Here is a 24008-nt window from a genome sequence, read left to right as displayed (position 1 = left end):
TAGTTTTAACGTAACATGAGCACTGGCATATTCTTGATTATCTAGTAATGTAGTCGACATACTTCCTTAGTTCTGTGTATGACTTACAATGCATGCTGAATCTGCAGCCAGATCTTACAACAAAGATCACATTATAAACTCACAGCAAGCTGTGTAAATATAATATTTTCTCATCTACAGAGAAAAACTTGAACAAACAGCTAAAGAAACCTCAAAGCTGGTGCTATCCTATAAATAAAATGATAGTTAATCAGTGCAATATGTGATACAAAAGTACATTGCGATTAGTGATTTTCGTAAGTTAAGGGAATAATCAAAACATTCGCAATCTAAAAAGACCTTTTTTGCAAAAGGAAAGGTATTTCAAAATAAATTACGGTATGATGGTGTTCTCTTTCTGTGCTCATTAAGAGACTCTCAAAGCTAAACCCGTAGAAAGAATAGACACCAGGCATAGTTCTTAAATATATTAAAAAAAATACATAAACTAGATGTACTCTAGCATCAAATGCTGAAACTATTGTGAAAATGACACCGCTCAGCAAAGACCAAACAAAGATAAATCGAAGTACAGTAAAGCTCAACTAAATGTTTATAATAAACAGTTTGCTATATGTCTCAGTACTCCCATGAACAAGAGTTGCTAGTATTGAATTTAAATTGCTATTAGCATCAAAGCACCTTACTGGATCCAAACAATTAATCTGTCTTGATTGCATTCTAATGCTCCACATCAACTTTACTTTAGTTATTCTCATCTCATCTTTTTAGTTTTACTACACATCCTATAAAAATATAGAGCTGCTAGCATAAATCCACAGGAAGCCGCACTGCTGCTGCACTGCTACATCAACAATCATCCTGGCAGGTGTGAATGACGTGGCTTCTATATATAACAATCTCGTCCACTTGCAACAACACCCTTAAACTTCCTGGCAACGGCCATTCCTTTGAGGTCTGGTATCCATGACAACCACGAAAAAAAGACTTTTACATAAATTCAATTGATTGTATAGCTTTTGACTAATTTGCCATCCTAAACACCACAAACTGCTGAGTGAGGAGCTAGACAGGTGATTAGATTGTACAAGACACAAAAGGCGGCGTCAAGTTTTCATATTCCAACATGTCAAAAAAAGAACAGACATGTGACAAAAACTAAACCGTAATAAAATGCATCTCAGTATTCCTCCATTCATTTCATACAAGAGCGGACTGCTTCTGCAAAGCTTGTTCTTCTACTGTTGATCAGCGCGCACAGGCTCACTGTGGCCCTCCCCCACCCAGTCTATAAACAAAGACACTGAGGTTGACGCTCGTTGCAAATTGGCCGCCAGAGCAGCGGCATAAAGCTAGGCTCAGGTCTACAATACTCCTCCTCCTGAAGTTCAGACCTGAATCCATAGAATCTGGACTCACAGGTTTCAGAAACGTAACTTCTTTCAGATTGCTAATACAGAATGGTTAATAAAATAACAGAATACGGTACTGCATCTTGAAAACAAGTTACCAGGTCGATACCCGTCAGATAACTGAAATCATTTTGACGATAAGCAAACAAAAGTGATTTAAATAAGCTACCTTTAAATCTAAAAATAAGTAAAATCACAAAAGTTCATAACAAAAAAAAAATTAAATTAAATAAATCCGAAAAGATCGCAAAGAATCACGCTCATTTACGGATTTTGCGCATTTACGGATTTTGCGCATTTACCGTTTCCTAATCCGAAAACCCAAAGCATTAATGGAATCAAACGTAAAATGATGATCCCAATAATGTCAGTATCGCAAAATTCACATTAAAAGCCAAAACAAATACAAAAAATAAAAATTCGCAAAAATATCAGCAACCATGATAACATGAAAAAAAATCGGTTGGAAATAGTGTTAAAACATAAAACATCCACCAAAAAAAATCCATTAATCTTGAGTAAACGCTACAAAATATAATGTGAATAGAGTCTTCTAGAACCGAAACCGCTCAAAAACAACCTTGAGGTGTAGTCTTCAGGAGTAGGCCTCGATTAGTAGTGAGCGCTAAAAAAGGAGCATGCCTAGTTTCCAACTAGCTCAAAGCGCACACAACACAGAAAAGAGGAACAGAGAGAGACAGAGAGAACAGGAGGGGGAAGGGATCTCGTGTGGAGAGGCGGAGCACATTTCTTTGTAAGGTGTTGGCTGTAACTAGAATAAAAAAAATTTCAAAAAACAGTAGCTACACGCAATTGTAGCATTACAACCAACAGTACAGTGTCATATGAAACAAAAGGGTCACTTTATGACTCATGAGGAGACTGTGAGATGATCACCTCAACACCTCTTATAAGCTCACTGATCCACCAGCGGCGTTCTAAAACCTGTGATTGAAGGAAGTGTTCCAAAAAAAATGACATTCAACCAAAAAACAAAAAAAAACTAATTAGAAATCAAAAGGAGAATAAAGAACAAAAACCTCAGCAGCAAGAAAGAAAAACTGCCATGTGCTGAAAAGCAAAAACTACCCCATCCCCCACTGCTGCAGGCACAGAGAAAACAGGGTGGAAAATTACTGTGAAGTGGATCATACCATTATACCAGAAGAGGGGTGTCTCACATGCACCGCTACTTGTCAACACAAGAGGGCGCAGAGAAAAACTTAATCTGCTCTGCATTTTTTTTTTTTAAGTTACAATTTGTCTAAATGCAGTCGCTCTTTTTCAGTGAGCATGAATATCTATATCTTTGCTACTGCTCAGAACAGGTTATGATGAGGTGAAAGGTCAAAATGCTGTCACATGCACATGTAAACATCCTGACAACAAAACGATCTATGGTCACAATTTCAATGTACAATGACAGACAATTAAGCATGATTAGCATATCCGATCACTTATGACTATTCCTAAGAGGAGTCTCACATTGAATCAGTCTCCGCTTATGAACATTTCACACCGTTGTTTAGAAATGTGACCCATGTAAAAAAACACATGAAAGCGCATAATTTATTCTACTTAAATTTTGGATTCTCTTATGGATTTTTCACAAAGGCAAGCTGATTAAATTGGAACAAATCCCTAAAGTTCTATTCATTGTTTTCTTATTAAAAAGGGCTTTTGTAAAACTATCCCCAAAACCAGACTAAATATCCCCCATCTACATTTTACTAGATGTAGCTGTTAATGTATGTGCCCCAACACATTTAACTCTAGCGTTCATGCAGGCGATGCACATTCTAATCCAGCTCATGACATTGTTCGATCTCCTGTTTTTCCCATCCTTTCCTGTCATCTCTCTACTGTGCCTATAAATAAGTGACAAGGGCATTAAAAAAAGCCTACATTCAGTCCATGGGAACAAAGCAGAGGACCTTCCTTATCTAAACAAATCAACTCTAGTTCAAATGACTAAAGTCCTAAATCAAAAAAGAAAAATATTTATTAGCACAACGGATTTCACAGATCTCGTAAAACCCTGAAGACATTTAGGTTGCAACTGCCTGAGCTCCTAACATACGGAGTTTCCACATACAGAGGTCTGACACGGTTTCCCAACCAGACGCGGACACGACCAAAGCACTTCAACATTAATCTGTGCTTCTGTCCTAGCCATGACAAGTGACACTGCATTTCGCCAGGCTCTTGGTTTCCATTTTTATAATCTGGTATCTCCGCCCATTTTCAGAAACATCTGATATGACAAATCCCTCAAGATCCACAACGATATTAAGAAAAATAATGCTGCCTGGAAAAGCAGCATGGACGTCTTGAAAACACAAGGTTACGACATTTAGGAGTATTGTGCATATACGTCAGAGAAAAGCACATACTAATCTGATTCAATGTGATTGTTTCATCGCAGCGCTTTTACTTTCAAGAGTGGACAAAGATCGTTTGGCCTTGAAATCTAGTTGTGCACACCAGATACGAGTCTCCTGCACAGAGGTGGTCAATGTCCAATGTGTGCCAACATACTTGGCCCCATCCACAATCATTAAAAGTTAATAGATACCCACACAATTAACCTAATACTTCTCAGGTTCATCCTATGATCAAGGAACACCCTAAGTGTAAATGGAAGGAAAAGAGTTTTTCTACAGCAGAAAACAGTGTCCTTCTGTCTTTAAACTTTGGAAGACCACTACAAACATTCCATGAAACTATGGAGAGAAATCAAACACACACACACACACACACACACACAGTATAATGGGAAAGGGAAAGAAGTTCTTAAATCTTACTGGGGGTAAAACACATGCAGTGAGAACACTTGCTCTCCCCCACTGCTGGAGAATGTGCAGTCATAACGGTAAAAGACAACAGGCATGAGAACAAGGAAGTCAGTGACAGTTAAAAGTAATTCAAATAAATAAAAAATATTCATGTAATATTAAACCGATATTTCTAATGTCTGATGAAGGCTTTGAATGCGGTTGAACAAGATTTTTAATCAGAAGATTTGAAGCTCTACATTTTCACATGGAGGAAGTGTGGCGCTTTATGAAGCATTGTTACATGGGAATAAATAAATAAAATGAGCATAACACTGCAACTGCAGCTAGATTTATTCTCTTTTGTTTTCATTGCTCTCTATGGTTTTGCACAAGCGGTAGCTACTTCAATACTACATATTTTGACCTGCTATAACTTCTCTGTATTTTGAATTTCTTGTTACAGTACTGCTAATACTGTTGGGTACATATGTATATAAACTTTTTATTCCAGTTAAAAATATTTTGGTTCACAAGACCCTAAAAATATGTTGTTAAAAATTCTTACAGCTTTTCAAAACATCTGTTTTAATGAGACCAAACTACATTTTCATAAAGCATTAGTTATCAAGACCTAATGTTCATCTTGTCTTTATTATGCTATATTAGCACCAAATAAACTCCCTTCATTAGAGAAAAAAGGGAATTTATTGTGGAAAAAAATCACTTAAACCCACATCATGCCTTAACAGCGAATTCCTAAGTAGGTTTGCCGGTTCCTATGAGAATGAAGTACAGATGACCCACAACGCAATATCTTATATTTACAGTGCCACTAGTCAGATAATAACACATGAATCCATCTAACACTGTCACAACAAGTGTTTGTATAAAAACATCTTCCTCTAGCGACTAGTTTATACACAGCCAGCTAATAACAGACACGACCAGCAGCAACAGGCTAAAACCAGTTGAGACAAGTTTACACCTCATGGATAACTCATGTGTCTAAAAACACTTGGAGGTTTCTGGTAAAGCAATTAAACTTTAATCAGCAAATTAGGCGGTCAAAATAACCAGTAAATGAACTGGTTTTTCTGTTTCCTATTTAAACTTTGCTCAATAACACTTTGAAAACCCTGCAAAAACTGCTGTGCATGTGCGTGAAATAGAAAATATTTCAGGCAATGGTGCTGAAACTCCTCTAGACTGAGAGGAACCAAACGCGGCACGACAGCAGGAAAGCGTGCACACACTGACTTCAGCTAGACATAGAGCGTGATCTCTTTAAAAGCCCCTCCTTCACTCTGCCATTTTACACTGCAGCTCTGCATTGCAGTAACTCAAAATGGCCACCAGCTTGGCTGCTGACAAGCCAAACAACTGAAGTTGCACTATCCATGTGACGTAAACCAGAACAGGCGTTAAAATTTAAATGAAGTAGCTTGATTTTAGATGATATTCCATTTAGCCAGCTTGCACAGAACATCCATGTGACTCTCTCTGGTTCCGAACACTGAAGTTGCTGCCAGCAGCTGATTATTATTTTTTCAGCAGAAAAGCCGGCTTTCAATCCATCCTCATTGAAGGTTGTGAAATTTCACCAGGGTGTCTTCTATCAACCAAGGCTTTGGATCCCACAAAACAGCCTAAAGTGATGATACAGAGGTGGCCTTGATTGTTTTCGGTCTTCTGGGAAGTGTAAGGATTTCTTCTTTTGCTTCATTCTGGTGCACCAGATTTCGTCGCTTTTATAGTTACTCTTAAATCCATGCAGGTGAGGGGTTCTTCGTCTTAGGGGGAAGTCGTGGCCTAATGGTTAGAGAGTCAGACTTGTAACCTGAAGGTCGCAGGTTCAAATCTCAGGTCCGGCAGGGATTGTCAGTGGGGGGTGTAAATAACCAGCACTCTCTCCACCTGTAATACCACGACTGAGGTGAGACCATTGAGCAAAGGACAGAACCCCCAATTGAAGCATTGTCTGCCCACTGCTCTGTGTGTGTGTTCACTGCTGTGTGTGTGTGTGTGTGTGTGTGCACTTGGATGAGTTTAATGCAGAGCACAAATTCCAAGTATGGGTCTCAGTACTTGGCCACACGTCACTTCACCTTCACTTCCTTGTACTTGACAAGTCAGTTACAGGACAGCAGCAACATTTGTAGACATTAATTATGCAAGGGTAAGATAATTCATCTATTACATCTAGAAAATTATACTTCAGACGTGTTAGATTATAAAAACACAGATACTGTTAACAGAAAAGGCCTAAGTATGTTAGTTCTACCAGAAGGGTGCTCAATCCTACTGACGATTTACCTTCGTGCAGATTTGGTTTTGTAGATTCTGATTGGTTCCGAAAAAGGACCTGAACCAGCTAATCATGCTCCTCAGGATTCACCTGTGAATTACCACAGGTGGATTTAGAGAGGGATGGACCTAAAAAGAAAAATCTCAGGACTGAGTACCCCTGAACCACATTACATCTACCCAAATAAAATGGTTAACCACACTTAAGAAATAATTTTAGACACTTAATAAATAAAATGTTAGACACTCAACAATATCATGTAGTCAAATATGCACGGTCTTTAAAAATAAAAAATAAAGTGCTAGCACTTTTTCCGCTAATGAACACAAAAAATCGCAAACCCACTACTTATTGCGATAAACCATACATTTAAAGCAATCTAGTTAAACAAACACAACATTCACACAAATATTATAATGAAAAGAATTTAAAGGACAGGAATACTGAGAGCTGGGAGCTTACACTGCTATCATCAAATGCAGGCCCCACCTTCTGCTTGGAGGAGAAATCTGCAAGCGTGACTAGCCTCCGTGCGATCAAGAGCCTAGCAGTAAAACTGAGCAGATGTGGGGGAGGGGCAGGGCTAGGACTGTACCATGGATTTTACAGGGGTGCTACTTTTGTTTTATGTTAATAAATATTAAATACACTACCATACAGTGTTTGACAATGAAAAAATAACTGCACTATGTATATACACTAATGACTGAATCATATATTTCTCTTAGCAACTTTTTTTTTGTATTCAGGGTTTACTTTTAGAATTTTCTTTCTAAATTAGCCTTTTTAACAAATTTTTCTGACTTGTAATGATACAGCTGAAACTGAAAACTGTTTAAACATACATTAGCTGAAACAGCAAAACTAGCTGAAAGTAGTTCTAGAGCACAGTCACACTGCACTGAAGCTCCACCCTTTTGCTGCAAAGTAACACGACAAAGCAGACAATGGAAAAATACTGGACCATACCATTGTAAGGACTGAGAGGGGGAGACTCTGCTAACTTGAATGTTGCAACGGTGCGAGTTCCAAACTACAGACACTAACTACAGGTCATTTACTTCTGAGGTCCAAATAATCAGAGGGTTTTTATGTCTGCCAAACAGCATTAAGGTGTTCCAATCAGAGCCAACTCGAAGCAAAAATATTAACATTGTAATTTTTATTTTATTTTAAATTGAATAATTTGGCATACCAGTCTGTAATACACTGATTCTTGTGTGTAGCCCATGATTAGTCATGATTCAGGCACCTTACCTCAAGGAGAACACAAAGAGGACATGTAGGGGGGAGGGGAGCACTGGTTGGACTCTACCATGTTTGTGCTTGTCTTTTTTTATAAAATACTTCTTCAATAGAAACAAAAAACAAAAATATTATATTTGCTAAACCCTAGCCATTATATCTTTCAGAAACATGAAACAAGGCTTTCCTCAGTGACCAGATCAGTCTGCAAGACCTTGCCATGATTGAACATGCTAAGACATAGTCAACAAAACAACTGCTGGATTTCTATAAAATTACACATTGTCCAAAAAAAACACAAAAATAAAGTTCTATAGAACCAAGAATAAATAAAAAATGGTCAAATTTTAGAGGGGATAAATATCATGGGAGGGAGAGAACACTCTACTCTCCCCCACTGCTGCAGAACTGTAGAAAGTATTAGGCAAGGAATGTACCATTTCTAAACAGGGGTGTGAAAATTCATGATCCTTTGCATACAAGGAAAAACTGCCTAAATTTATATACTAAATCGCAATTAAATTAAAGCGTCTCACTGCATTCACAGATTACTTCTGCTTATATCTGAGTGGAGGCATGTGCAAACCTTCATCTAAATAGCTTGTAATTTGGCAATTCCTGCGTAGCACCAGTTGTGAGAACTGCTATTCGGATTGGTCCCCACATTGGTTTCAAAAATCAGAATCCAGCTTTAGGAACGAGTTTTGAGCCTTTATAGCCATTTCAGTAGTACGAATTTACAAAGGGCAAGAGGTATACACTTAAAATCTCTGTATATTTCTGCCTTAATGCTTATTTATTGCTGCATTTTGTTCTTCATACATGTTTAGAACACAGTGTAACCAAAGGCTTGGTGTTTATTGATTTCTCTGGATGAAGCCCCACATGCTTATTTTATCCTGCGTAAGTAGCCACAGATTTTACTGCACCACTAATCAGAGGCAGCGACACGCTGCTGCTGAATCTACAGCACTACGGCAGGAAAAATATAGTTGAGTTGAGTTTTGAGCTCACAATCTGAACTGAATGTGATGAGAAAGACCAAGAACTGTGAAACAAATACTATAAAGAGACTAAGTAAATATCTTTCTACAGCACGCTTTCCGCTGACTGCAAGGGAAACACTGCAGTGTCATTTGTCAACAAATGACTATGTGCTGGTTCTTTGTAGAGAATCAAACATTTGTTTTGAACTTAAATTATCAGGTTGAATCAGTCTAATGACTCACTCGATGAATTAACATCTGACTTTACAACTGAGTAATGTCCAACTTAGAATTAACAGAAAATGGAATTGACTTAGACTTCACATGACCTTCAATAAGGCGGCATCTCAGCGTTAAGTATATGTTATTGGAGCAGGTGCCAACTCATTCATTCACTCACTCACTAGTACTGTACATTAACCTGGTGATTACGGTTTACAATTTTTAAAGTCAAAACATAGTTATCAAAATCTTTGACTTTGAAAAGTGACCTGTGGAATTTTATGTTTTAAAGGATATTCATAATTATTGCTGTTGGGAATATATTTGTCCTAAGAAAGCACAGTGATGTGCTCATTGAGCGGTTGACACAATAACCATGAATAATTTGAACACTGCTTATCTAGCTACACAAAAACATTACAGATAATAAAAAATAAATAAAAGCAGATGTGCAGGCTAGTCTCTCTACATTAAAAGCAGCGATTCAGGTCAGTTATATTGTTAGCAATCCAAAAAGTTTTTATTATAATTATTTGTCACTTGGGCATAACATAAAACAAACATAATACACTGCAGATATAAGCAATATATATTAAAAAAAACAATTTATAAGTTTCTAAATATTAAAAATGTATAATTGAAATTTGGTATTGAGGGACTGATAATATTTTGGTGATTCCTTAAGCATTTGGATTTAAGAAAATATTACAAATTCTTATCTCTCATCTAGAATCTCTCATCTAGAATCTAATAAATGCATTTTAGTAGTAGTAGTAGTATATTTTTTTGTAATGCCATGTCAGCATCTTAGGCTATTTTCATGGTTAAAAAATAACCAAAAAAAGGATAAAAAAGGAAACCAAGTATATCAAATACAATAAAAGCCAGCAAACAAACAAGTAATATTACACAATATTGATGATGATAATTCTAAAACTTTTTCTGGCAAATGTAACTCTTTAAGTTAATAAACTTCATAAGAGTATTCTACATACATTAAAAGATGGAGAGTACAATAAAATAAATATGACACAGTGCATCTTAAAACAGATTCCCAAAACTATTTACAATGACAGCTGAGACACCGCTGCAAAATTATTTGCTGTCAACATGAAAAACAAGATTTGCTAAAATCCTCCCCCAATCCTGACTGAGAAGCAAAAATAAAAACATGCAGATACCCAGTGGAATATACCGTTTTTTAATTACAGGGCAACACAAACATTAAGAGGAGCCAATCTATGCCAAACATAAAATTCTAAGTAGTATTAGAGAGGGTTGCTTGTAAAATGGGTACAAACATAACCTTGATTTTTTTTTTAACTAATAATTCAATTCAAATACAACTTCCTTTAGAAACAAAAACTGCTTTCCTCTTATAATGCTACGGTATGCACAGCCAGCTAATGCGACCTGCAGAAACTAGCTGAAACCGGTTCAGACTGGCTTAGCTGTGGGTTGAATGTCATAGATCTCTCTCATGTGTCGGTCTAAACTGGGTTTCTGGTAATATGCGCAAACTAACTACAGGATCAAGCTATTAGATTAAATTTTATACTGAACTCATCTAGAATCTCCTTGTTGTATAATGTATTACTACTTTCATCATACAAGTGCATGAAATCCATGAAAATATTTAATGGATTTACGCCTAAAATCCTTCTAGAATGACTGAAACAAACATGGTACAACAATAGTAAAGCATGCACACGGCAGCTAACACTCAGAGTCAGACTTACAGCGAGGTCTCTTTAAGAGCACAGTCTGCCATTTTACACTCCCAGCTCTGCACTGCATTAACACAACATGGCCACCAGCTCGACTACTGTCAAGCTAAACAACCGAAGTTGAACAAATCACAAGAAGAAATGTCTCAATCAAAATAAAGCAGCACAGGCTCAGGGCTGTTTGTTGTAGTAGGGTTTAGCCTGCATGTATCCTGTTACTTCACATCTGACTTTACAGGTTCCCCGTGTCAAGTTATGTCCAGCAGTTTGTCCACACAGGAGCTGAATTTCTTGCTTTTAAAATTGAACTGAAATTTCCGTCGCACTGGATAATCAAGGTCCTACAGAAAGAACACTGTGTTCAGTCATTCAAGCCTTGTCATCCCATCAAATGACATGACATTATAGAGGTGGTCTTTTGTCTTCTGGATAACAAAGATAGTTTTCATTGACGCGTCAGGTGTGGGCTGCTCCTGGGATTCTTCAAATCATGAAGTGAGTCTTCTGGCTTTGCTTCATCCTTCTGTACTTGAGCACTTTTAAAGGTCTCAAAGGACTTTTTTCAATCCATGCAGGTTTTCCTCGCCTTCAACACCTTGTGCTCAACGACTGACAGTTATGAAGTAGAACCAATGTCTCTGGACATGAACTGTTCTGTTTGTCATGTGGCATCAAAAATAATGTTACCGTATTTTTCGGACTATAAGTCACACCTAAGCATAAGTCACATCAGTCCAAAAATACCTAATGAAGAGGAAAAAAACATAAGTAACACTGGACTATAAGTCGCAGTTATAGAACCAAGAGCCAAGAGAAAGCATTACCGTCTATAGGCGCGAGAGGGCGCAGACGGTAATGTTTTCTCTTGGTTCATTTTTCTTGGTTCATGTAAAAATAAATTTTGATAAGTCGCAGGACCAGCCAAACTATGAAAAAAGTGTGACTTATAGTCCGGAAAATATGGTATAATATCTGAAAAAGCCACACAATAAGTTAAATACACCACTTTGAAGTGGCACATCGTATCAAAACTTAATTACCCTCATTATTAACCAACAAAGCCATCTACACTGGAAGCACATGATGCCTTCTGTTATTGATAAAACGTAATGTTGCGTCGATGTCATCGATTACGTCGACTACAAAAATACTTAGACGTGTGTGAAATGCATCAGCACGTCACACTGTTTACATCTCGGGTAATGGCATACTGGCTAGGGCTGCACGATATTGTGAAAAAAATTACATTGCGATATTTTATTTTTCTGCGATATATATTGCGATATGAAATCTAATCAAATTTTTTTATTACAAACAAAAATAGGGTGAGCACACTTACATTCTCATTTTAAATGATTTAAACATTGACAACATCGTGTCAATTGATTAATATGCGTTAGAGAGAGAGAGAGAGCAAGACAGCGCTTGTGTTGTTTGAAGACTGAGCGTGCGGCCGGGGCTCGCTCTCTCTCTCTCTCTCACTCTCTCTCTCACTCTCTCTCTCACTCTCACTCTCACTCTCTCTCTCACTCTCTCTCTCTCTCTCTCGGTCTCTCTCTCTCACACACACTCTCTCTCTCTCTCTCAATCACATTCATCAAGGGCCAGGGTGCAGCTGGCCCATACAGTTAATGAATAACGGATCAACTACGACAGCCTACATCGCACATCCTGCGAAAGAAAATTGCATTCTATCACAAAAACAGAGACCACTGTAATCAAAAGCATGGGAATGCTTTAAACAGAGGCCAAATAAAATGGCCCTTTGTTCCCTTTGCAAAACCGATGTAGCATGCTACATAAAACATACAAGCAACAATTATTAATAACACTTACAGGTTTGTGATACGGAGGAGGAAGCTGATGCAAACACTTGGAACTGAACCTTCCTTCAATATCAGCCGGCTCGCGAATCCAAGTTTGATTGCATTTAAGTTGGTAAAGCAATCGTCTTCAAAATGGCGTGAACAAAGCACAAGGCTCGGACTATACTTTTGTGGTACAGTTGTATATATGAATTGTAGCCACTTAGTCTTCAAATGCTTATCCTTGGGCAGATGAAAAAAGTTTGCTTTTGAGTCGCACTTCAGAACACAGCGTCTCGTCGCCATGATGTTTTCTAGTTTTCACTGGCATCTTGGAGCGCAATAAGTGGTCGTATCGTATTCAAATAACTTGACAAGTTGACGTCATCTAGTCAGAGAAAAAGCTTCGGTCTTCTAACGATTCATAAAAATTACTCAGAGTCGACTCTTACTTTTGAAAGACAATAACTTTATATACGGTGCACTGTCATATTTCAAATTTTGCAGGATGTTTTTGTTTACTTAGATCTATGTTACACACTACATGAAAGGTACATTTCAAAATTCCATGATAGGTGCTTAATGAGTGAATCATTGATTCAACTGATTCGTTCAAACGAATGATTCATTCAATAAAATGAAGTAACCATTTTTATAAATGGCTCACTGAATCATTGACTCATTCAAAAATGAATCATTTAGTAAGCTAACGAAAGACTGTTGTGTGTCGCAGATGTGATACTGTTCTGTTGTCGCTTTGCTCAGAACTATTTTTGATTGAAATGGAGCAAAAATTATCCATAATGTGTTTAAAATGCAATTGCGTTAATATTACTTGTTCAACTTAAGTTGTTTAAAATCAATATTACATTTGCAATCAAACTGAAAGTTGGAAAACATCACTCCTGGTCATGTGATGTTGCATATATACAATATTTATAATTTTTTACCTGAGTATATTGGTTTCTTTGTGTGTGCGGTTGCGCTTATAGTGTTGATTTCTCCGGCTGCACAAGCCTCAACTGACGCGACCTTGATACTATCAATATATTATCTGCTATTAGTCACCGTTAACGAAGTAATAAATTCAGATTCGTTCTCACCAATGTTAATGTTTGTTATTAAAATTTTGATCAGGTTACTTGTCCGGTCGGGCAAGTAAAATTCTCTTTCACTTGCCCCTTCACAAAAGCATTAATGTCAAGCCCTGATTCTCTTTATAATATAATAATTATATGTAATTTTAAAGTGATGTGAATAGCTTTAGTACAGAAAAGTGCACTGGGGTGATCAATTCCACTCAATCTTTTGTGTAGATTAGAGTTTATTTTGGCCTCTTAACAAGCACACAAGAAGGCAATTACCAGCAGGTGTGCTAAGAGAGTTTGGATCGAACTGCTGCTGAAAGGAAGTAACCCTCCAAAAGTAAGATTAAGTACACCTGAAACGCATCTTCCAAAATAACTTGATTAAAAACCAATCTACTGCTTTCATTACATGCTAGCAAAGTCACATTGCTAAACATGGCTAACACTTTCACGCTAATGCCAAGTAAAATCGCAAGCACCATACTTTAAAATCACATTTACTTAATTTAATATACTTTGTACTGTTATAGAAATACTTCACAGAAAGAAACTTATAAAAAAAGAGAAACATGGACAGGAAGAGCTGGGAGCTTACACTGCTATCCTCAAATGCAGGCCACCTTCTGCTTGGAGGAGAAATCTGCAAGCGTGACTAGCCTCCGCGATCAAGAGCCTAGTAGTAAAACTGAGCAGATGTGGGGGAGGGGCAGGGCTAGGACTTTACCATGGATTTTACAGGGGTGCTACCATTTAATTCTACTAATTTCTATCATTAAATACACTAGCATACTTTGCACTGAAAAACAAGTACTACTATGTGCATAAACCTAACTGCAAGAGATTAAAAAAAAAACCAAAATAAAAGAAAATAAAAACTTTAATTCATTAATTTATTCAGGTTCTACTTTTTCCCTTACTAAATATACTTTACAGGTGACCTGCTGTGAAACAGAACTGAAACTGAGAACTGTTCCTTTATAAATCAGGTCTCAAAATATCAAACTAGCTGAAATTAGTTCTAGAGCAGTCACACTGCAGTGTTGCTCCACCCTCTTGATACTCCGAGCAGACAACGGAAAATTACAGGGAGAGTCTGGATCATACCATTATAAGGAATGAGAAGGGGAGACACTGCTAATTTGGACATTGCAACTGCCTCGGTTCCAAACAGGTTTCTACTACTTGTCATTTCCATCTGTGGTCCACTTACTCAGAGGTCCTACACATCCGCCAATTAGCATCAAGGTGATCAGCATCCTCTCTAATTAGTGCCCCTCACCATTAACAAATATGTGCATGTATAGACAAAGGTTTGTTGATCTAAAAATACAATTAATTGAAAAAATGAGTCAGTAATGCAGCGGTTCTCAAGCGTATCTCAACTCAAGCATGTCTACATTATGGAGCACACAAAGAGTTCATGGGGGGGCATAGCTTGGACTCTACCATGTTTGCAAATGCGTCTTTAAAGCATGTTGCCTTCTACACCAATAAACAATGTCCTCTGGACCCCTACTGTATCCTGCAAAACCTGACTGACAGTGATCAGAATAGCCTGCAAGACCTCTACATGTCTAAACAAACTGTTGTGTTTCCAAGTAAGGAAATACAAATTAAGTATAAGATGAGAAACAGAAGTACATAAATATTAGTGAGGGTAAATCTCATTGAAGCGAGTACACAAATGCAAAAATGCTAAAGAAGTCAAAAATCAAGCTCTTCCCAAATGCTAATACATAAAGCAATTCTCCATGCAACGTTAAGCGTGCAATGCATGCAGCAGTTTGATATTTTTGGCTACCTTTCTGGATGAATGCTCACATGCATGCTTTACCCTGCACAGGTAGCCACGGTGTTTTCTGCACTGCTAATTAGAAGCAACAATGCAACTCTGCTGAAACTACAGTGCTAAAAAAAGATTTTTTTTTACCTAGTTAAGAGCTTGCAGTCTTAATTGAATGATGAAAGAGGAAAAAAATATGCATAGGCACTCTTCATTTTAAATAGAACTGCATGACCAAACATTGCTGATTAAATTAATATTTAAAAAGGTGTTATTCTATAATTTCTATATTCAAGGTTCACTAACAGCAGCTATTACTTTAAGTGAGTTGTTACGAGTGCCTTTGTCACTTGAAAATAATAAAACATGGACTTAATATATTTTGTCGTATATCATCAGGGTGTAAAATGAAACTGCATACACTTACAAGATCAAAGCTGCTGCTAAATTAGGAAACAACTATGAGGCCTGGTACCAGAATTATGATTTTTTTTAGGATAATCATATATACTGCTCTCTATTCCCCATGCAGCTTTATACATTTAATTTTGCTGTACTTTTATACTATTCTTTAAATAAATATTACAATAACTGATCAGGTCTATTTTTTAAATTTGGTAATTTAGGTCTGTATAAGAAGCTCTCAATAAAAGTACCCATTAAATTAATAAATATACATTATTGTTAATTTTTGAGTCTTAAAAGCTTAAAATGCAATACAGATTTCTATTAATAAATATAATTTCTATATAATAAAAATAGCCTAGAGACATAGCTGCAAATAAATTTGCTACTGAGACCGAAGACAACTAGGAAGAAACATACATGTCTGGAAGTGGAATATACCATTTTCTAAATTTCAGGGGAGCAGAAACATTTGGAGCTAAACCATGACAAAAATCCAAGATATATTAAAAAGATATATTAAAACTTAGAACTGTTGGTTAAATACTTAATCTAAAAAAAAAACAATGTACAAGAAAACAGCTATCATTTCTCCACGCTACTATATGCTCAAACCAGCTACTCACAGATATGGCAGAAACTGGCAGAAACCAGTTTAGACTAGCTCATTAACTGGCTGTCACTGAGTCCTTGTGTATCGAACGGAGTTTGAAGGTTTCTGGTAAAATACACAAAAACTATCTATTCTATTATAAAATGTGATAAATTTTACAATGATCAATTTTTCTCATTTTCTGAGCAATAACACATTATCACTGTGAAAACCCACACAATTGTAAAACACATACATGAAATGGAACATATTTCATTATCTAGAGCTTAAAATTCCTGTAAGAATGTCTAGATCCAAACACGGCACAATGGCAGTGAAGCATGCACACTGCAGCTACCACTCAGAGCCAGACTTCAGCAAAGTGTCTATAAGAGCACCTCCCCCATTCTGCCATTTCAGACATTGCACTGCAATAACATAAAATGGCCACCAGCTCGGCTCCTAGCAAGGCCAACAGTAGCAACTGCAGTGTTTCTGTGAATTAAGAGTGAAGAAACAAAACATGCAAAGTGTCTTGATCTCAAAGATTGTCTAATTTAGTCCACAGATTAAATTAATCTAGCACATTTCTTTATCCTCAGGTCAAGGTCATCTGTGGGCTTTGTTTCTTTTCAAAAAATAAAATATAAAAAAAAAAATAATACTGTCCCACCATCATGGTTACACCACTTCAAGACAAGGCGAAATGTTTTTCAAGCTGAAGCTGGTTCATCCCAAAACCTAATCTGATGTAGTTTTTTTTTCTACTTCTTCATCCTCTAAAGAACTACTGACTGTTGTTGCTGAAATCTTGCTCACAAATTAATAAAACATCTTGACAGATTCCGTTTCCTCTCCTTTTCCATCTTGTATTCCAAAGCCTCATTCCGACAGCAATTTAATGTGAAGCTCACCGAAATAATGACACAACAGAGCAAATATAATTATAATTATAAATATAAAAAGACTGAATTAAGATGCAACTGCATTTCGTGTGTTGCGCAAGTATGCATTGCATTAAGTGTTGCCACTAGGGGTGTTAAAGCAGACATTAGTGTAAACTAGAACAGCAACAAACAATTATTTTGGTAGTCAATTAATCTAACGTTTATTAAAACGTTTAACCGGCTAATCTTTAGAGGTCGACCGATATGGGTATATCCATAGCCAATGTCGATATTTGGAAATCAGGGCAGTGGCTGGCCGATATAAGACTCAGATTTTTGGTCTGATATGTTTGGTCAATTTTTTTTTGCCCTGGCATCGTAAGCTGAAGATGTATGTGGACAAGGCGCTGCTGGATAGTGTGAGTTGCTCCGTCTCATGCAGCCAGAGGGAGAGAGATTATCTTGTACAGCATTCCGAAACGATGCTTGGCCCACTGCAGATGCACCTGCCTATAAATCGTCTTAATCTGCAGCACAATCGGCCAAAGCAGATTAATTTAAAAAAAACCTTGGCAGATTAATCGGCCAGTTGATCAATCGGGTGATCTCTACTAATCATCGATTATTACATTGATTAACTGGGTAATTGGGAAGGCTAATCTATTTTTCAGTCTTGCAATTCGTTAAAATATACACATATTTGCATACGTATAGTACATATATCTAATTCTGTTTGTTGGATTTATTTTGGCATTGAGAGGAAAGCAGGATGTTCACAAATAGTAAAGTGTTATTTTCTTCTATCAAAATTATTACCCCCAACTACGGTTGAGATGGCTCGCTGAAACAAATCAAAGAAAAAAAAAAGATTCACTGTATTTATTGTATCTTATTTGTATCGTATTTGTATTTATTTGTGCGGTTGCTTGTAGTTTTATTAGAAAGTATAGTTTTTCCATAAACATAGCACATACAGAACTGTACCGAAACTGTGACTCTAAATCTGTGAAACAAACTGAACCGTGAAAGTTGAACCGTGCCACCCCTACCGCCTACCGAAAGAATAAAAAATAAAAAAAAGGGTCTTCGCCATGAGTATTAGGGCTGGGTATCGATTCAGATGTTCCAGACTGATTCGATTTCAATTCACAAGTTCTCAAATCGATTATATTTTGATTCGCCTTGGTAACATTGCACAATGCAAATAAGAAGGTGACATCTAGTGGAGAAGACTAGTAATTAGATTAACGTTCATCTTACGTTCAGTGTTTATGGAAACAAATATGGGAAAAAAATTAATTTGTGGCCTTTGAGAATCGATTTTGAATCAACCACATTTTTAAAAACGATTACTCAGATTTTTTTTTTTTTACCCAGCCCTAATGAGTATCGGGGCCTTTATGCTAGACACCATTTTTTTGTTCATAGTTTTGTAAAACTTTCCCACATTCTGTGGGTTCAGTTTTGTTTGTGCTTCTCATAAACATGTCTTTATTGAACCGCAGCTGGAAACACTTGCGCTACAGCGCCACATTGGTCAAACCATGTTATTGCAGGCCTTTACATTAGGTCACCTGAAATAAAAAAAATTTCAAACAAAATGAAGAAAAAAAATTATAATTGTTGTCAGCGTTGTCGATAATGTCGACTTATTGTTTCAGCCCTGGTGTAAGCATCTGCTTGCCATTTTCCCGAATGTGGAAACCTACGGTCATGATAAGTTTAAAGAGAACCTTGCCGAGCAAGTAAATGTTAAACCGTTAATAGGTAACTAAATAGATCCAGTTAATGGCACAGTCACTGGAAACAACCAACTCTCGCTGCCTTTATTATGGAGCTCGGATAACGATCACAATAATAAAAATGCAAGATTTTCATGTATTTGCAATGCACTGAGCGAGCATTCACTTCTGAATTAATGTGTACAATACATATGTGGCCTAAAGGTCTTTTCTTCAACCCACACAGGAAGTCAATCGACACCTTGTGCTTGATGAGTGACAGCCAAGTAATGTCCTGATATTGAACTAAATTGGCATAGAGCCTACAAAAGATATGCAAAATTTGTAAATTTCTAAAAAGTCGAAAACAGTGAAATATCCAGTCTAAAGCTGGGTGCACAATGACCTGTTTATAGTAGTTCTTTACAAATAGACAGTATGAACATGATCCCAGCTATAAGCCATGTCACACTGTGGGATCTCAGAAGTCATTAATGTCAGACTGTACGACATTCAGGACTTAAAAACGGACATACGCAAGAAGATTACTGCAGAGTTTTACTCCACCAATCCATGACAGGTTCGGTAAAGGTTAGGCACACTCACATGAGGAACTGAAATGGTGGCTAGCAAGCAAAAACAATCTCTATCCATAATTTTGATTATGGGATGTCTAGAAAAGAAAAACAGAGGAAAAAATTTAAATTTGTGTGGAGTAAGAGGAGGTATGTTGTGGCACAATTTGGGAACATGTCAAACTAGCAATAAAAAACTGCTGATTTTGGCGTAGGATCAGGTGAATGTTTTAGGATTGGCAAAATCCTAAGAGCCAAAGTCGTACAGTGTGTACCTGGCTTAACACTACTTGCAAAGACAAAAAGTTAATAAATCTGTCTTCATTTTATCCATTTATATGAGAAGCACGGGTATTACAAATAACCCACGCTTAGCGTTACGTTGCACTTCGTTGATCAAACAAACACTAATGACTATATTAGAATTTTTTACTTACCTGCATCAAAGTGGAACCTGTGAATCAATGGTAAAATGTTCCGAACAAACAAATGATCCCACATTCACACAATCAGGCACAATGTTACAAATAAAATTTCAGCCACTTATTCAACTGATGTTTGAAACCTTTAGAAGGACCTGTAAGATTATGTTTTTCTACAACCATGAACAAATTGTTTGGGGATCTTACCCTACATCTTAATTTGTCACTAAACAGTAACATTAGTAACCTGTCCACTGATGGAGTACCTAAGCCACTATCTCTTTATCTATTCACTAAGACAAGCATGCATGCTGCAGGGGTGGAGACATTCAAATGAATCCAGCATCCTGACATCTTATAGTAAAGTTACCCTTTACAAAAATATGATTCCTCAAGAGCAGAAATAAATTACCTCAATTATTTTTGAAACAGGTTCTCCATGATCAGGACTGAGCACACCCAACCCACAATATATCTACCAAAACAAACTGGTTAAAAAACAACCAATCTTACACCTAGGTGAATAGGTCTTTTCTAAATGCTAGCACATTCCCGCTATTGCTAACCAAATCACAATCAGGCCACTCACAGAACATTACGATTAGTAAAATCTAAAGAAACAAATCATACATTAACTCAAAGATTCTAATCATAACACACACAGATTTTTACAGAAAGAAGAAGAACTTTGAGCTTACACTGCTATCATCAAATGCAAGACACCTTCTGCTTGGAGGAAAAACCTGTAAGTCTTCTCTAGCCTTAAATCAAAAGTCTAGCAGTAAACTGAGCAGGCTGGGGGATGGGCGGGGGAGGGGCTTGGAGAGGATTGTACCATTATTTTGAAGAGGTATTACTATTAATAGTAAAATTAACAAAGACACTAAAAAAATTGTGTAGTATATAATTTATTGCTTTTTTTCTTCTTTGAATTAGCCTTATTGAAAATGTTTTTCTTTCTCATAGCATAAACTTTAATGTGGACATGCTATGAGAAAGTGTTAAAAACAGAAAACTGGGCGAAAATAATGTAGTTGGACTACACAACATATTAAACTAGCTGAAATTAGCCTAGTTCTAGAGCAGTGGTTCCCAACCTCGTTCCTGGAAGCCCCCAACACTACACATTTTGCATCTCTCCTTTGTCTAACACACCCATTTCAGGTCTTGGAGTCCCTACTAATGAGCTGATTATTTGAATCAGGTGTGTTTGATTAAGGAGACATGGAAAACCTGCAGTGTTGGGGGGCCTCCAGGAACAAGGCTGTGAACCACTGTTCTACTGGACAGTCACACTGCAGTGTGGCTCCACCCTCTTGCTAAAGTAATTCAGCAGAGCAGACAACGGAAAATTACTGGGAGAGTTTGGATCATACCATAATAAGGACTGAGAGGGGGAGACAATCTAACTTTTAATCGGCAGAGGAAGCCAGGCACAGGAAACAGCATTAAATGGCAGTCTGCAGTTTTCATTGACTAGGAAGGGTAATAACAGTATCTACTCCCTTACTTTCTCCTGTAGTTCCAGCAGAAAGGACAACTAATAGCCAAGCAATGATATGAATAAAGAGATTTTATATGTCATATGTGTATCTGTTAAGAAATGCATAATGTTGTTTGATAACACATGTAGTTAAAAGTGCTACTGTTGAGGTTCTTATAATGTACAGTTCAGAGTTTGAAGAGTGAATGAAGAAACGAGAATAAGAAATTAATAGCTGTCAATTTAGCCCAATTTTTGTAGATTAATTTGTTTATTTTTAAGCTAGGATGTAGCATGAGGTCAGAAGGTAGGCAAAGAAACAGAAATCTGATATCTTTGTTCTCAGAGGACATAATGCGAGAGGGAAAGAAGCCTCGCCATTCAAGTGTGTTAGTTATTAAAACAAATATAAAAAAACTATGAACGAGGTAAAAAAAACAACAACTTTATTTAATACCTGTTTTTACAAATGATGACAGGAAGTAGGGCAGAAATGGTGGTAGAAGTATTTGGCAATGCCGTTTTGTCATTGTTTTGTCAATTCCATTTGGTGCCACTGCTTGCGCAAAAATGACACATTGCGCAGTTGACCAATTTGTCACTTACCCTAAGAGACCAGTATTGAATTCATGCTGTCAGTTCAGCACAATTTGTGTGTGTGTATGTGTGTGTGTGTGTGTGTGTGTAGTGGGTTCACATAAACTACACTAAATGCACAGAGGCTAACAAATGTGCAAGCAGAGGCACAGATGAACAAGCATAATACATTCACACCATTCCATGTGTCTTGGAAGCCTCAGTTTGAATACATTAAAATCTTTAATGAATCGGTAACATTATTATTGTATGCTACTGGTTTCCAGAAAAGGCTAATAAGTCTGTAAGGTACCATTAAACATTAGAAATTGGATCTTATATTGTTTGTTAGCACACATCCCAGTTGGATAAACATATGGCAAAAAACAAAGCATTTGTTCCGCCAAACACAATATAGCTAACAGAAAAAAATGTACATTTGACACTGCTGCATAGTTCCTGTAGCATAACTAGCATAGCATGGCGCTAAACTGCTGTGGTCACATGCATGCAAATACACAGATGAGCTTTGGAAAGCAGCCAAGCACGGTAGAGACATTAAGTATTATTTAATATATTAACTAGGGCTTAATTAGGTCAGCAACCATAAACAAACAGTCAGAACAAAACACGCACAGAAAAGATCGGACACAGATGAAACCCTATTGTAAACATAGAAAGTAAAATTGTTCCCACCTAAAACTTTCAGGTTCTATTAATTAGCAAAAAGCTCATTGGTTGTTAAAGACATGAATATTAAACAGCACCCCTCATAAGGAGAAAGATAAACTGGAAAAACAAAATGAAAGGATGGACTATACCATTATGCATAGGGGAGTGTCTAAACCACATGTCTACACCACATGTTAATTAGAACAACAAAAAGCTCCAACATTTTGAACCAATTTCTGTGCTGTTGATAATTTGAAATCCTTATGATATTTACACAATACTACCAATATTGTAACATGTTCACATATATGCCATTTTAATAAAGGAGAAGTCAATCATGAGGCACCAACTGATATATAAGCGTGGGGGAGGGGTGACAGAAATGGGGCTGTACCATGTGCTTTGCAGGAGATTTTAGGTGTTCTCTAACCGCTTGTAATGTTCACATTAATTGATGCTGAATTAATTTTTTTCGTCATGCCAACCTTTCAAAATACTTTCTCATTTGAAATTTTCATTCTTAAATTATGTTACAAGTATATATCAGATTACGTGTACATTCTTGCAACAGGTGTTAAAGCATGCATGGCTTTAGTAATGTCTTTAAATAAGAATATTACACTTTTTGTCCCATTATTCATATTTGTGTCTATTTATATGAGCAAAGTAAATTAATTATTATTTTCCTGCTCAAATATGATGTTTTTATTTTATTTCAGAATAACCGAAAATATATTAATAAAAACAACTGATCAATATTTGCTTATACATTTTATCATTGAATCTTCCTTTAAAATGATTTATACTATGTGTATTTAAATTATTAGTTTAGCTAACGTTCCTGTTACATGTCAACGCAAATCTATCATGCATATTCCACGGCCTGCCTAGTGCCTACTGTCTGTTTGTATTGATTTATATGGAGATGGCAGTGGCAGGTTATCATACTGAAGCAAATATTTGGTGTTGAGCCAACTACTATGAGCAGTACTGTTGTGTGAACAGAACACTGAGATGATGATGCTTGTATTTTCTGGTCATGTGAATTTAAAGAAATAACAGTCCACCCAAAAAGAAACAGTTGTCATCATTTACTCACATTGTCATGATACAATTTAGGAATGAGTGAATGAGAGCAAAATTTTTATTTAGATTCTTTAACTTCACCCTGATCTACTACATGCATTCACAAACTTTTCATAATACCACAATTATTATACCATTAAGATAAAAAAGTTTTCTAATCACGATATGACACCAACAACACAGATTGCTATTTGGTTTACAGAGATGTTATATGAATCTTTTTCAGCTAACCTGAGATC

General features: G+C 36.7%; 1 protein-coding gene across 7 annotated transcripts in view; it reads right to left on the bottom strand.

Annotated features, from left to right (window-relative positions):
• The window catches only part of LOC113098175 (activating transcription factor 7-interacting protein 1-like), a 37115-nt gene that overhangs the window by 8906 nt on the left and 4201 nt on the right, over positions 1-24008 (bottom strand). Inside the window, exon 2 of one of the 7 annotated variants that reach the window (XM_026263130.1) lies at positions 6503-6584. The exons of 1 other annotated variant lie outside the window; for it this stretch is intronic. In XM_026263130.1, the coding sequence (XP_026118915.1) occupies positions 6503-6568 (66 nt within the window). In that variant the 5' untranslated portion in view covers positions 6569-6584. Of the gene's footprint in view, positions 1-1992; positions 2109-2309; positions 2415-6502; positions 6585-6956; positions 6977-14162; positions 14264-20650; positions 20707-24008 lie in introns of those variants that run through there. 5 more of the 7 variants (XM_026263136.1, XM_026263133.1, XM_026263134.1 and 2 more) reach the window with 5 other exon arrangements.

This window comes from Carassius auratus, unplaced genomic scaffold (genome assembly GCF_003368295.1).
Source record: "Carassius auratus strain Wakin unplaced genomic scaffold, ASM336829v1 scaf_tig00216437, whole genome shotgun sequence".
NCBI classification, from domain to species: Eukaryota; Metazoa; Chordata; class Actinopteri; order Cypriniformes; family Cyprinidae; genus Carassius; species Carassius auratus.
This window is presented reverse-complemented; position numbering and strand designations above follow the sequence as displayed.